The 16,055-nt window shown below is 45.2% G+C and overlaps 1 protein-coding gene and 1 long non-coding RNA gene across 5 annotated transcripts in view; one reads left to right on the plus strand and one right to left on the minus strand.

Moving 5' to 3' along the window:
• KHDRBS1 (KH RNA binding domain containing, signal transduction associated 1) overlaps positions 1–7,053 on the minus strand; it is a 38,502-nt gene extending 31,449 nt beyond the window's left edge. For 2 of the 4 annotated variants that reach the window (XR_001349347.2, XR_002830584.1), the window contains exon 1: positions 6,374–6,885. Coding sequence is in view for 1 of the 4 variants with exons in the window: in XM_006094254.2 (XP_006094316.1) it covers positions 6,374–6,755 (382 nt within the window). In the remaining 3 variants the exon portion in view is untranslated. Of the gene's footprint in view, positions 1–6,373 lie in introns of all 4 variants that reach the window. The other 2 variants (XR_002830585.1, XM_006094254.2) reach the window with 1 other exon arrangement.
• Positions 7,054–7,096: 43 nt separating this feature from the next.
• LOC111827098 lies at positions 7,097–14,425 on the plus strand. The gene is made up of 3 exons (XR_002830586.1): positions 7,097–7,721; positions 11,223–11,289; positions 14,378–14,425. It is a non-coding gene; the product is annotated as an uncharacterized LOC111827098 (long non-coding RNA).
• The last annotated feature ends 1,630 nt before the right edge of the window (positions 14,426–16,055 follow it).

Below are 16,055 nucleotides of genomic sequence, written 5' to 3' on the forward strand. Positions count from 1 at the left end.
CAGTCTTCCATGGTATGGATATACCATGCTTTAACTATTCACCTATTGGAGACATATGGTTTTCAGTTTTTGCCTATTATGAATAAAGCTGCTATGAACATTCATGCACAGGTGAACCTAAGTTTTTATTTTTCTGGGGTAAGTACTTAAAAGTGCAATTGCTGCCCTAACCGGTTTGGCTCAGTGGATAGAGCGTCGACCTGCAGACTCAAGGGTCCCAGGTTTGATTCTGGTCAAGGGCACGTACCTTGGTTGCGGACACAACCCTGGTGGGGAGTGTGTAGGAGGCAGCTGATCGATGTTTCTCTCTCATCGATGTTTCTAATTCTCTCTCCCTCTCCTTTCCTCTCTGTAAAAAATCAATAAAGTATATTTTTTTTAAAAAGTGCAATTGCTAAGTCATAAACATGTTTAATTTTATAAAAAACTGCTTTATCAAATACATTTTCAAGATTTCTCCATGTTGTTGCATGTAGCTGTAGTTTTTATTTTCATTGCCATATACTAGTAAGTAATTCATTTTGAAAATCTCATAGTATCCAATCAATGGTGAAACAAGTTGTAGCATTTTGTGAACAAGGTGCACTATTTTAATGAATGAAGCATTCATGTGCAAAAGTTTCTTTGGGCATATTCCTAGAATGGTATGGTTGAATTTTAAGGAATTTGAATGTTCAACTTTTAAATGAAATGCCAAATTGTTATCCAATGTGGTTAATACTTCCACCAGCAATGTAATTCACATTCTCTCAAGTTCTTGTTGCTTAATTTGTCAATACAGGTTTTCATCATTTTCCTATCTTGAAAAAAAATTTTTCTCATTTATCTTCATTTATTCTTTTTTAAAATCCTCACCCGAGAACATATATATTGATTTTTAGAGAGAAGAAGGAAGGGAGAGATAGAGGGAGGGAGGAAGGGAGGTTGCCTTCTGTATGCGCCCTGACCAGGGATTGAATCTGCAACCTCTTGGCATATGGGACACTCCACCAACTGAGCCACGGGCTAGGGCTCATATACTCTTTGTATTAGATCAAACTTTTATGCTTCCCAGTCTTCGTGGGGTGGTCTTATATCGTAGGTGTTTTGTGGGAACCAGTGTTGCAGTCTCTTAGATCTACTGGTGCAGTCTCTTAGATCTCCTGATTTGGGTGCTCTAGGAATGCCCCTTGCTTGAGTAACTTGAGTTCTCCTGTTGTAACTGGGTCTTGAATGTTGTTGTCCCATTCGTGGATGGAATCTCCTCTCAGGCTGGCTTCACTTACTCTTTAAAGCTACTTTACATTCAACACGTCACATTAAAAAAAGTAAATCCAGTTTGAATTAGTTTGGAAAATGCAAAAAATCAACATGTTAATTTAAAAATTCTGTCATCGCCGAAACCGGTTTGGCTCAGTGGATAGAGCGTCTGCCTGCGGACTGAAAGGTCCCAGGTTCGATTCCGGTCAGGGGCATGTACCTGGGTTGCGGGCACATCCCCAGTAGGAGATGTGCAGGAGGCAGCTGATCGATGTTTCTCTCTCATCGATGTTTCTGACTCTCTATCTCTCTCCCTTCCTCTCTGTAAAAAATCAATAAAATGTATTTAAAAAAAATAAAAAAAATAATTTAAAAAAAAAATAAAAAAAATAAAATAAAAATTCTGTCATCTTGCTCGGCCGGTATGGCTCAGAGGTTGAGCGATGACCTATGAACTAGGAGGTTGTGGTTCGATTCCCGGTCAGGGCACATGCCCGGGTTACAGACTCCATCCCAAGTGGGGAAGCATGCAGGAGGCAGCTGATCAATTATTCTCTCTCCCCCTTCCTCTCTTAAATCAATAAAAATATATTTTTAAAAAATTTTGTCATCTTGTCCTGGCCAGGTAGCTTAGTTGGTTGGGGCATCATCCTGATGTACCAAGGTTGCGTGTTTGATCTCTGGTCAGGGCACATACAAGAATCAACCAATGATGCCCGGCTGGCGTGGTTCAGTGGTTGAGTGTTGACCTATGAACCAGAGGTCACAGTTTGATTCCCAGTCAGGGCACATGCCCGGGTTGCGGGCCTGATCCCCAGTGTGGGGTGTACAGCCAATCAATGATTCTCTCTTATCACTGATGTTTCTACCTCTCTCTCCCTCTCCCTTCCTTTCTGAAATCAATAAAAATATATTTTAAAAAAAGAATCAACCAATGAATGCATAAGTGGAACAACAAAATTGATGCTTCTCTCTTTCTTCCTTTCTCTCAAAATCAATTTAAAAAAATTTTAAATAAAAATTCTATAATCTTTGTAACACTAGTTCCTCCTCCACACCCTCCCCCTCTTTTAGGAAATGACATATTTCTCTTTTTATTCAGATATTCATCACCTTCAGTAAAATTTTCAGTTGACAATATGATCACAATATTCCTCATCTGTAAGATTAAGATAAAAATTCTTTCTGCCTCAGAGAATGGCCAGGAAGGTTGAATTATATGAGTAGCATGGCACATGTTACATGCTCTACAAAGGTTAATTATTGTTATTGTTTGTTATAATTATTCACATACATTTTGAACTGATTTTCATTGCTTGTCCCAAGGCATTTGATACTATTCTAAAAATGAGATCATTTTGTCAATTCTTTTCTAATGTTCATAGAGTAGAAACCTACTGATTTGTACATCTTTAACTTGCAATCAACCACATCACTGACCACTTTTCAAGGTAAACAATCATGATGTTGTTGCAAACAGTGAGTGATAACTCTGCCTTTCTTTCCTAATAGTTACACTTATATCTGTATTTGGTCTATAATTTCTTTGCAATTCCACTTTCTGGTTTAAATAGGTCTTCTAGCCCTATAGAATGAAATAGGAACATCTAGATATATTTTTATAGTGTATTATAAATAAAATAAAGGAGTTAACTAATTTGAAGTTCCAATAAACTTTGCAAATGTTCTATACTGTGTGCTTTTGTAAGATAGATTTCTGAGTATCCTTTCAAGATCTGGGGATTGTTAATCTATCAAATGTTTACTGATTCCTGAGTTATTTACACTAACTTATATTTTCCTAATTGTAGAAAGTAGAAAAAGAACAGTGATATGCTTAAAAGCATTTTGTTTATTATGTAAGCATTTAACACAAATTATAAATTATTTTTGTCTCAGAAAGCAAGCATGGGTATACTGAGTCCTTGCATGTCTGCAAATGCATTTGTCATCACAGTTAAATATCAACTTGTCTAGTAAAGTCTATATTCAAAATCCAAATCCCTTAGAACTATGTTATTTTTCCATCATGAAATGAAGATGAATATCCATTCATCAAATATTTAGTAAGAAGCCACTGTGTGTGTGTGGCACTCTTCAAGGAACAGGAGATATAGTGTAAACAAAGGAGACAAAAGATCCCTGTCCTGGTGGAGCTGACATTCTAGCTATGAAGGAGAAGGGGTGGTCAACAAACACATAACTACAATATATAATGCATCAGATGCTGAGAAGTGCAGAGTAAAGCCGGGTAAGGAACAGGGAGAGCTATGTGAATAGTGAAGGAAGAGTGGTCTGGGTCTTGCCACAGATCTTTGAAAATGGGCAGAGGTACCTCAGTCACTGACCCAAGTGCTAGGCTCTGCTCTATGGGTTTTCTTTTTCTATATCTTGGCCTTGTCATCTTCACTGCCCTGTTCTAGTACTCTGATGCATTCAAAATGATTTTATAATATTTTGTGTAAGTAGTACAAAAAATATATATTTTTAATCCTTATCTGAGGATATGTTTTCATTGATTTCAGAGAGAGGAGAAGGAGGTGGGCAGGGGGAGAGACAAAAGGGGGAAGAGAGAGAAACATCTATTAGCATGCACCCCCACAGGGGATTGCACCGGAAACCTTTTGGTGTATGTACAATGCTCTACTGAGCCACACAGCCACGGCCTATATATATATTATATTAATTGCAGAGAGAGGAGAGGGAGAGAGAGATAGAAACCTCAATTAACAAGAGAGTCACTGATCAGCTGCCTCTTTCATGCCCCACACTGGGGATGGAGCCCGTAACCCAGGCATGTGCCCTGACCAGGAATCAAACCACAACCTCCTGGTCGTCCCTCAACCTCTGAGCCACGTAGGCCAGGTCCAAAATATTTTCTTAAGTACAATTTGTTGCAGGTACTATAGTGGAGGGGTGGAGAGGGTTAAGTGTGTGGATTCAGACTCAGACTGATTTCAAATCCTAGTTATGCTGTTTACTAACTTTGTTACCTTGGCTAATTTAATCTCTGTATGCATGGTTCTCTCATCTGTAAAAGTGAGGATAATAAGAGTAACTTCATAGTATTGTCCTGGAGACTAAATATTTGATGTTAAGTGCTTAGACCAGTGCCTGGACAGCAAGTGTTAGCTGTATTTTTCTTACCGTTTCATTATCAGAGCTTAAATACCACTATTCTGTCTTCTCAGTCTCTTACTTTCTTGTAGTTGGTTACCTTCACTACAATCCCTTTTCCAGATCATTCAAAAATACCTTAAAAGTTAGGTTCAACATATACCAAGATTTCCCACGCTAAGAAATATACATAGTCTGGTTCTTAATAAACAAGAATTACCTTAATCCCATTTCTCCAATTAAATTTGTTTGGTTAAAAAAAAACCAAACACATAAAAAAGCCCACGTTAAAAAAATTAAAGAGCACTGTATTTTCATACCATATTTAACCATGAATTTACACATAGAAGGAAATGGTGGTGACAAATTGTTATCTAATAATTATAGGTCAAAGGGAACTGTGCTAGCGCTTTACACATCATTTAATCCTCACAACTCACTATCCCACTTTACAGTTGAGGTTGCTGAGGTTCAGAATGTTTCCCAAGAGTAGGTAACTACTTAAGGGTCAGAATTAAACCAACAGCTTCAAGTCCTAAAGTTTGATATTTTAGTCTCACAAATTTTACTTGGACTAATTAAAGATTTGAGAAAATAAAAACCAGACTACTAAGTCAACTTTTACCACTTAGTCTAACATTCCTAAATCTGCATGTACTTGCTTTCAAATTCAATTACCTGGTGTTTGCTATATGCAAGACAATCTGAAAACTATAAAGATAAAAAGCATTCCTTGCTCTCAGAAAGCTTGCCGGAAGAACACAATGAACAAACAATCCAACTGTGTTACAGAGCGGCAAAGCACTGAGTTGAAAATGAAGCACTTTAAATATTCTTAGTTTGCGTTTTTTAAAGACCCCCCCCCCCCCAATGTTTGGAGATAGAGAACAAAGGGAGGGAAATGTTTTCATAACGATCTGTCCATTGTATCGACCTTGCCGGAGTCCAACTATTCAGTGTTGAAGGCTGCGAATTTTTACCTAATAAAACTTAGGTATCATACGAAATACTTATTACAACAACGTTTCAACCAGAAGTGAGGGCAAAACAGCCGGCTTTAGGGAGAAAGCAGAGCGACTAGGTAATTGGCCAGTGCCGAGCAGGAAAGGAGCACTCGTCTACGGACAATAGAGAACAAAGACGACGATTCCTACTCTATTTCACTACCGAAGCAAAAACAAACAGAAAGACCAAGCCTTTCAGGTGCGTGCATCCTGCAACTTCTTCCATTTCAGTCCATCTCGTTGGGGAACGTCGTGCAACCACCCTTTACCACCCTCCACCCCATTTTCACTGTTTTAGGGTTACTTTTCGCCTGGAATGATGGCGAACACACGTCGTAAAAATAAAGGTGTCCCATCTTTCCGGCTCTGTCATTATCTTATGTGCCGAAATCAGAAATCCGATTAGGAAAAACCTTAAGCGTCGATTCCCACAGGTTGCTCCTGCCCGGGAGAAACTTAAGCTCATTCCCGCGGAGTCCGGCCCGGACCCAGCGGCCCCGGCGCGCTGGACAGGGCACTCCGGCCTCACCCCGCTTCACCCCAGCCCGCCCTCCCACGGCCCCTTCCTGCTCGGGCTGTCTTCACCTCCTACACTCTCGGCTGAGGTGCCTACCGCTACCCCCAGTAAAAAAAAAAAAAAAAAAAAGCTTTCCCTTTGGGGGAAGGGGAGTTAAAGGTGCGTTTCTGGAAGAATCTGAACACTCGGGGCCCGGGGCAGCTGCGAGGTGGGCGGGGGAGGGTCGGCCAGGGGGCGGGGAACAGAGCACGACCCGTCCACACCTTCGCGCTGGGAGATCCCGAGCCCCCTGCGGGCCTCCGCTGCAGCCCAGAGGTTCTCCTTCCTTCGCACCCCCGGCGGGACGGGAACACGAAATCCAGGCTCCCCGAGATGAGCGCGAGAGAAGGGGAGCCGACGGCCGCCTCGGTCTCCAGGGGGCGGGAAGCAAGGGGAACAAAGCCGCTGGCCACCCATGCGGCCGGGCGGCCCAGAAGGACCGGGGAGGCCCGCTTACCTGCCGTCAGCAGCTGCATGGCGTGCGTGAAGGACGGGTCGAGCGAGTCCTTCTCAGCCATGAGTTCGGGCAGGTACTTGTTCTCCGGCTCCATCTTGACGGAGGCAGTGGCTGAGGGGGGCAGCAGCGGGGTCGGCGCCGGACCGCCCACTGTCGCGTCGGGACCTGTGGCCGAGGGCGGCAGCAGCGATGGCGGCTGCGTGGCGGGTGAGGCCCGGGCGGCCCCCCGGGACCCTCCTCCGCCTCCCCGGGACCGGTGAGGCAGCGGCGGCTGCCGGGACGGCGCCTGACGCACGGAGGGGTGGGCACCCGAGGGGTCCATGGAGCCGCTGCGGCCCGAGGACCGGCTCAGGCGCGCGGCGGGGTCGTCCCGGCGCTGCATCGGGGAGGATGTGCGATCGAGAAAGCGAGAAAGCGGCGCGGCGGCGGCGGAGGCCTCGGAGGCGGTTGGCGGGGGTGGAAGAGCGGGAGCGACGCCGACCGAAGCCGACCCGAGCGACCCAGCGAAGGAGAGCACCGGAAATGAGGCGGCGCGCGTGCGCAGCCGGGCCCCGGCACCGCCCTTGGGTTTCTCCGTGGAGAACAAAGTCCCCAGCCGGGCCTCGGCGCCTGCGCACCGGCCGCGGAACCCAGAGCGGTCGCCTTCCCGCTCCCCCTCTACCCTCCGCGCCCGCCCGGCTGGAGCCTCGTGCGCGTGCGCGGGCGGCCGCGGGCTTCTTCGTTCGTTTTCTTTTCCACGTGACTCAGCGCTAGCGGGACACGCGTCTCCTCCCCCAGCGCGCGGACGGGGCGGGGGCTGTGGAATGTCTTTGTCTGCGCGCGGGCCGCGGAGTGCGGGGCGGAAGACCTGTTACTCGCGGGGCCACCCCTCCACCCCCCCAACGGCCAAGCCGCTGGCGGGGCTGCGCTCAGTGGCTGGAGCGAGGTCACTGACGTGTGGAAATGAAAAGAGACAAGCGTGGGGAACGGGGGGTGGAGGGTGCGGAGGAGGGGTGGCGGGAAGAAGAGAGAATTGAGGTTGTTCAGGCAGGAAGACTGGAAGGAGAGAGCCGGCCTGACCTGGGAGCGGGGCAGAGCGGGCACAGGGGAGGCTAGGGGCGAAGAAGGGGCAGCTAAGCGAGAGTCCGACGCCGGGAGGAGGGGTGGAGGTGGGGCATTGGGAGACATGAACTAAGAGATGCGCAACAGAGTGGGGTAGAGGCCAGGTCCTTCATCCATGGTGACTCCTTCATCCTTAGGGTGACTCCTACTGGTGGGAGTGCTAGGCCTCCTGCCTCTGTTGGGCCCCTCACCATGGATTATTCCAGATTCGCTCAGGGAGCCCCTTACCACTGCTGTCGCGGCCAAGGTGTGTAGTCGCCTCCCACATCATTCTCATTCTGGGTGCTATATATACCAACGTGCGCCTTCTCTAACCTTTCCATAGATTTTTTGTTTCCCCCATTCAAAGCACCCCCCTTTTCCTTCGGGATCAGTTTCCCAAATATGCCCACGCAAAAGCATTTCTGAAAAATGTCTTCTGGGTGCCTGGAAACTTGATTTTTGGATCTGAAGCTTAGACACCTTCAACTAGGAAACATGAAGCCCTGGCTACCTTCTTGTGGGTGGGGGAGAGACGTCACCCACAGAAATTAGAACAAAACACAAGTCCATAAATTATCTTATGTATATTATACAGATATAGTTCCAGTGTCTGGTGCAGTACTTTGAGGTCACAAAGGTAGTTTATAATGAAGTAGAATAAAAATGTTTTAAATAATTGTAATGAAAAAACTGTAATGTGACAAGTGTCAAAAGATAAGCAAATATTAAATGAGATTGCAGTTCGTAGCACAAGATAAATTTCAGACAGGGAGAATGAGTTCCAGGCAAGTGGAAATGTGAAAAAATGAGCAGAGATGAGACTGTCAGATACCTTTAAGGAGTAATCCAGTTTCGACTGTGAAGAAATAGGTGGGTTGAGACAGCAAATGCATGCAGGAGGGGAAAGGGGGCAAAGAGGATTTATAGCTCCCTTGCAATTCATTCCTGCTGCTGTCCTTGAAAATTCTATTTGGATGGTGGTGTTACAAATGGCTGAAGTGTCCTTGCTCTGTAATGAGATGCCCAGATGGAGGTACCCTGAGCTGAGCCTAATAAAACTTTGATAAAGAAGAGTCTGAGAAGGAGCTGGGTTTCGAGACCAGAATCAACATTCTTACAGGATGGCTGCCAAACTTCTACTTACTTTCTCTGTGGGTTGGGTTGAGGGGAGGTTTGAGCCCTTCTTTCCAGTGAGACACACAAAAGGTAATCTCTGAAGCCATGGGTATGCGGCTGCAGTGTACTCACCTGCTGGTGATGCAGCAGCTTTCCACTGTGGAGGGAGAGTGGAGGGGGTGGGGGTGAACCCTTCCACGGGGGTAGGGAAGAATAACTCCTGTCCTGAGAGCCGAGAGGTCTGGAGTTCATTTGTGTTGACCACCCTATGCTGTCTTAGGCTCTCCTGAAACCACTAATATTAGAAGTATGGCCTTGTGAAAACACTGACTTTGAAGTGAGGCAGACAAATTCAAATCCAGCAATGCCTTGTCCTTGCTGTGTGTCATTAGGAAAAACCACAACCTATCTGAGCCTTAGTTTCCTCCTTTATAAAGTGGAGATAATGACAACTACCTTGCACAATTGTTGTGAACATTAACAAATACCAGTGTAAACCTCTGGACAGTAGGGCTTGTAAGCAGAAGTTATTAATAATCATTATGATGCCATTTAGAGCCTAATGAAGAGTTTTGGGAGCTCATGTTGGCTGTGGATCGGAAAGGCCTGCTCTCTTATCTCTCTCACTTTCACGGACTATAGCTAGACTTTGTTCTGGAGCAGGGAGGTTCCAAAAAGACTAAGTTTCTTGTACCCTATTTCCTTCCATAATCCAGTCACTATGGCATAGAGTGCAGGAGCAATTGAGAGCATTGTGATTCAGATGGAGTTAGGGCCAAAGCTGGCTCTTCCATTACTTAACCTTGCTCATCCTCCGTTTCCTCCTAGATAAGGCAGGGCTCCTAACAATGACTACCCCAGGACTGATAGGATTAAATGGGAGTGCCTCTGTAAATTAGTAGCTGCTTGATAACCAAAAGAGGCCATTGTTATTATTACTTCACATGTGTATTGAGTACCTTATTTCCGATTTTCACTTTCATGTGAGTCCTTAACATGCAGGCTGGAAAGGATGGCAGTTGGCTTGACCTGTCTGATCACCGCGGATCTGCCTCCCCTGCTTCGCAACCAGTTCCCAGGAGAAGGGCTCCAGCCTGGGCAGGAGAGTTTCAAGGGTGTAGTTTATCTGTTCAATCTTAAACACCTACTTGGTGCCAAATATGTGGAGGATGGAGAAGGACACGGGAGAATTAGATTCAACATTTTAAAGTGTTTTTCCAAGATTTTTAAAAAAAATTACAAAAAATATACTTTTAGCTTTAAGAGAAATCCAACCATAATAAGGGCATAAAGTGAAAAGTAAAATTCCCCCCAAAACCTCGCCCATTCACTTGACTGGCATTCTTTAAAGATACTATTCAGGGGTTGCTTGTGTGTCTAGACATTTTAACACATCTATATGCAAGTCTATCCTTTTTGTTTCAAACACAGACTGTAGTATTTTATACAGTTTTTTTAAAAATTTGTTTTTAAATGAAATATTGTGGTCACCTTTCCTTGTCAGTATATATAAGTCTGTAAGTCATGGTCACATAGTATTATAGTGAGCTCTTTTAACTAGTTCACTTCTGATAGAACTATAGGTTGATTCCAATTTTTTCAGTATTGCAAACCATACTGCAATGAGCATCACTATACAGAACATTTTTGTGCATAATATCAATAGATCTATAGGAGAATTCCTAGAAATGGCATAAATAGGCTGCACCAAGCAGGAGGGTAGGCAGCATCCTCTTCTTCCACCTCCTCAATCAATTCTGGGTACCCTCTCCCAATTTTTTTTAGTCTTCATCAATGTAGTAGCTGAAATAGCATGAGATTCAACATGGAATAGGAGAGTCCATGCCTTCAAGGAGCTCACTGTTTAGTGGAAACAAATGTGGAAACCAAGAGTTACCATGTAATAGTGTGAAAGTGTTACAATAGAGCACAATACAACTTGTTGTGGGAATGCACAGGAAGGGGTGACTGACCAACTGCTGACATGAATTAGGGAAGCTGGGTCTTTGAGAAGTGGTCAGGTGGTGTGGAGGGGGGCCAGGGCATTTAAATGTTGGGAGCTCAGCAGAGCTTGGTCCCATGCCTATACTTCCTCCTCCAGTTCAGGGCTCTGGAATTTAGATCTCTAACCCAAACTTCCTAGGTCCAAATCCAGATGCCCAATGTATCCCTGGCATCCCCATTTGGATGTCTCAGAGGCCCCTCAAACTCAATGTGTCCCTAATGGGCCTCAAACAGTAGCCATTGGCCGTGCTTCTTCAGGACCCAGATGACTTACTGTAGCTCAGGGCTTGGGGGAAACTGCTCTTTCAGAACCCAGGCCTGTTCTAGCACCTTGAGAACACCCAGGCCAGCAGAACTTAAGGAGGTGTTCACTTGCAGGGCCATTCTCCTTTCTTGCCTCACTCTAGTCAGGAGGTGCTCTTAGCAATCCCACAGAAGGCACCTTTGGTGGTAGCAGTGGGCAGAGAATGGAGGGGATTGGAGCAGGGCTGGTGTGTCCAGTGACTTGGCCATGTTATTTTGTCCTATAGCCCCATTTGAAAAGTCCCTAGAAGTGTCCCCAAAATACTGGAAGGGGACTTTGCAGGGGCAATAACAGAAACTCAGAATGATGAGTGTTCATGTGTGTGTTTTTTTTATTCCACAGGCCGGTAAACCTGCATGATATTTGGGTTATAGCAATCTTTTTTCCTGCCTGTCCTCCCAACCAGAAGGTGAGTGGCTGTGGGCAGGAAACATTTTTGTCTTTGTATTTACAGAAATGGAACAGAGCAGGCATTGGAAAAATGTACATTGATCAAGTAAATATCAGCAAAATAATAAATTCTCATTCTCCCTGTTGCCTTTACCATTGACTTGCTCCTCCTTCAGTGTCCCCCATCTTAGGAACAGTACCTCCAACTCATTGCCTAGCTAGAAATCTGGGGCTCATCTTTCTTTCCATGGCCTCACAGCTCTATCTGCCATATACAATCTATGCCTAAATCCTATTATTGTTTACTTCACAAATATTGCGGCTCCCATCCATGTTTCTCTGTTCTACGACTTCACCTGAACTTTTGAACTTCTGTCACCTCTGAACTGATCCCCTACCTCTACTTCTAATCACTCGTTCTCTATTTTCCACCCAGAAGTCAGCATAATATTTTCAAAATGCAAATCTGATCATATCTGTCTGCCTGTCTGTTTCTCTTACACACACACACACACACACACACACACACACACACACACACACACACTCCTTGTTGTTAGGTAAACCTTTTGAGTGACTTCCCTTTGCCCTTAGGATAAAGACCAGACCCCTTACCATGTCTGACTGAGCCCTGCCTGCATGGCTAGCTTCCCCCGGCTTTCCTGCCTCATCTCATGCCTCTCCGCTTAGTTCCTGTCTTGACAACCCTGGCCTTTTTCAGTTCCTCAAACAAAGCAGACTCTTGCCTCCTCCAGACTGCACACTTTCTGGTTCCTTTGCCTAAAACTGCTCTCCTCCCCTCTCCCCAACCCAAGCCCTGCCTGCCCCAATTCCTCTTTTCCTTAGATACTATAATTCCTACACATCCTTCAGATACAGTACATGAAAATGTCTCTTCTTCAGGGAAGCCTTCCTAGATCCCCAGGGCAGGTCAGCTTCTTAGCTCTCGCTATGTGCTCTCTCATGGCTCCCTTCTAACACCTATCACATTTTAAATTCGCTTCTCTGTGTCATTATTTGAGACGACATGGTCACTAGAGTAAAGAAGGGAACCAGGGACTCACAGGCCATATTTGCCCTGTGTATATGTTTTAATTGGCCTGGATAATTTTAAAAAATTGAAATAGTTGCCAGTACTTAAACAATGGGAGATTTCACATTTTTAAAAAAAATCTGGATTTCTAGTTTTTCTTAAAAGATCAGATATTCTAGGAAGCCTGGGTTCGTATTCCTCCAAGTAATTAGCTTCAGCCTTTAGAAGGCATTGCCTCTAACTTCCAAGGCATTTCTGCTATCAGCCTGACTGTCTAGGCATTTGAATTTGTGACTCAGTCCTAGAGGGATCATTCTGGTGGTGGAATGGGAGAGGAGATTGGAATGGGTGGGAAAGGGCAATAGCAGCCAGAGGAACCCAGGGAGAGAAGGTCATAATCAAGTGGGAGACACCTAGACCCAAGAGATACTACATCTGGACTTAGTCAGTTAGGCTCAGGCTTGGAGTGGGGGAGAGGAATAAGCTTCATAAGTATCTAGGGCCCCACTTCTACCATTAGAAGCTTTAGTTGGCCTGGCCAGCATGGCTCAGAGGTTGAGCATTAACCTATGAACCAGGAGGTCACGGTTCGATTCCTGCTCAGGATTCCCGGTCAGGGCACATGCTCCAGGTTGCGGGTTCGATCCCCAGTGTGGGATGTGCAGGAGACAGCCGATCAATGATTCTCTCTCATAATTGATATTTAAATCTTTCTCTTCCCTCTCCCTTCCTCTCTGAAATCAATAAAAATAAAATAAAAAATATTTTTTTTTAAAAAGAAGCTTTATTTGGATGGACACTCTAACCACTAAGCAACCCGGCCAGAGCTCAAATCAGTCCTTTTTTAAAAAATCCTCACCTGAGGATATTTTTCCATTGATTTTTAGGGAGAGCAGAAGAGAGAGGGAAAGACAAAGGAAAACATTGATGTGAGGAAAACACATCAATTGGTTGCCTCCTGCACACGCCCTGACCAGGGCCCTGGCTGGGTAGGAGCCTGCAACCGAGTTAAGTGCCCTTGACCAGAATCAGACTTCAGTGTGAAGGCCGATGCTCTATCCACTGAGCCAAACGAGCTAGGACTCAAATTGGTCTTGATAATAATTGGTTGAGCTGTAGCTTTGAACCTGATCTTATCATACTCAGTACTGAAAAAGTGCTGATTGAACACCTCTGTTCTAGATGAAAAAGAATAGAGGAGAAAAAAAAATCACTACTCTGAGTAACAGAAAAGACCAACATGGGAAACTGCCTGAGGCTACTGAGATCCCACCATCCATGAGGCCACAGCCAGGGGTATAGTGTGGAAAATAGACTTGGGGCCTACTTTAGGCTGTTTGATGGACCCTGGACGAATCCCATTTATCAAAGGATGGGACCAGTCAGTTGATTCTATGTTCTATGAGGTTGTTACTTTTTTCAACTATAAAACAGATACTGTTATTCCTGTTTTATAGTTGAAAAAGAATAAAAGCATAGGGAGATTAAATCACTTGCTCAAAGTTACCAGGGATTTGAACCCAGGGAGCATCTGACTTGATAAATTTTAAATTCTCTGCCATAGCATAACTGATTTAGACATATAAAGGCAAAGAAACAACCATAACCCCTTAAAATTATATAAATTGGTAAATTTTGGTCTCTAGTTCTATAAAATTAGGCATCATCACACTGAATTCAGTGATTAAACAATGGAATCAATCAGTACAATGACTACAAAAACATTTAAAACCCATTAAAAACAGAATTTCTTTTTTTTAGGGTTTTTCTTTTTCTTTTTTTTATTTCTTAAAGTATTACAAAGAGTATTACACATGTCTCCTTTTTTCCCCCCCTTGACATTCCCCTGGCCTCCTCCACCCCCTAGTGTCTTGTGTCCATTGGTTATTCTCATAGGCATGCATACAAGTCCTTCGGTTGATCTCCTACCCACCCCCCCAACCCTCCCCAGGCTTCCCACTGTAGTTTGACAGTCTGCTCAATGCTGCTCTGCCTCTGTATCCATTTTTGTTCATCAGTCTATAATGGTCCTTATTATCCATAAATGAGTGAGTTCATGTGGTATTTTTCTCAGCTTCCCAGGGGCCGTCTCAGTCTCACAGGGGCCGACTCAGCCTCACAGGAGCCGTCTCAGCCTCACCGGGGCTGTCTCAGCCTCACCGGGGCCAATTCAACCTCACCGGGGCCGTCCCAACCTCACCAGGGCCGTCCCAGCCTCACCGGGGCCGTCTCAACCTCACCGGGGCCATTTCAACCTCACTGGGGCCGATTTAACCTCACCGGGGCTGTCTCGACCTCACCGGGGCCGATTCAACCTCACTGGGGCCGTCTCAACCTCACCTGGGCCGTCTCAACCTCACCAGGGCCGTCCCAGCCTCACCAGGGCTGTCTCAGCCTCACCGGGGCAAAACAGAATTTCTTTGTAACATGAAATTGACCTAAATGAATTAATTTGTTCTTGAACTATTACAATATTAAGTTGCTATGATAAAGCTCATGTTAAGCAATTGTGCTGCTTTCTTAAAGTTTATTAAGTCTTTTTAATTTTCTTTTAGGGGGAAGAGAGGGACAATAATCCACTGTTCTAAAGAAAAAACAATCTAAAGGAAATTAAAATTGGAGTCTTTTCCCCTTGGTAAATTTCACTATTACAAAGAGAAACTTACAAAGTCTTTTGTTCACCTTAGAGCCCAATATCTATAATTCCTTGTACATAATAACTACTACAAATCATAATTATTAACATTTTCTAAGGACTTAGCATATGCCAGGTTGTATAAGCCTTTAAGACTAGGAGAAAATACTATAGTTATGCCCTCTTTACAAAGAGGAAGAAACCAAGGCTCAGAAATTTAAATAATTTTCCCAGATCACATAAGTGGTTAGTTAAGATTTGGAGCTCTGTGTTGTCTGATTTCAAAGTCCAAGCTCTTAGACTACAAATAATTGTAGAGATTTGTTCTAAGACATACTTATTTAAATGAATGAGGATGATTATTATAATGAAGGTGTTTCTCCTACAATTTTAAACAAGTCAGACTCTTCTCCTCATTCCAAAATGCTCTTCAGTTTAATCTAAGTTATCAGATCAAAATATGAACTGGGAAGCATTAGGGACTAGTATTTTTTTAAAAAAATATATTTTACTAGAGGCCCGGTGCACAAAAATTTGTGCACTCGGGGGGGGGTTGGAGGGGGGTCCCCCAGCCTGGCCTGTGCCCTCTCGCAGTCTGGGACCCCTCGGGAGATAACGACCTGCTGGCTTAGGCCTGCTCCTGGGTGGCAGAGGGCACACCCAATCCCTAGGTGCAGCCCCTGGTCAGGCTCAGAGCAGGGCCGATTGGGGAGTTGGGGCGCCACCCCGTCATGCACAGAGCAGGGCGGATCGGGAGGTTGCGATGCCACCCTCAGTCACGCTCAGGGTAGGGCCGATTGGGGGGTTGGGGCACCGCCCCCTGTCACGCACAGAGCAGGGCTGATCAGGGGGTTGGGGCACTGCCCCCTGTCACTCACAGAGCAGGGCCGATCAGGGGGTTGGGGCACTGCCCCGTCACTCACAGAGCAGGGCCCATCAGGGGGGTTGGGGCTCTGTACCCTGTCACACACAGAGCAGGGTCGATCAGGGGGTTGGGGAGCTCCCCCCTGTCATGCACAGAGCAGGGCCGATCAGGGGGTTGAGGAGCTCCCCCCTGTCACTCACAGAGTAGGACTGATAGGGGAGCTGGGGCACCGCCCCCTGTCACACACAGAGC

Source organism: Myotis lucifugus, unplaced genomic scaffold (assembly GCF_000147115.1).
Source record: "Myotis lucifugus unplaced genomic scaffold, Myoluc2.0 scaffold_131, whole genome shotgun sequence".
NCBI classification, from domain to species: Eukaryota; Metazoa; Chordata; class Mammalia; order Chiroptera; family Vespertilionidae; genus Myotis; species Myotis lucifugus.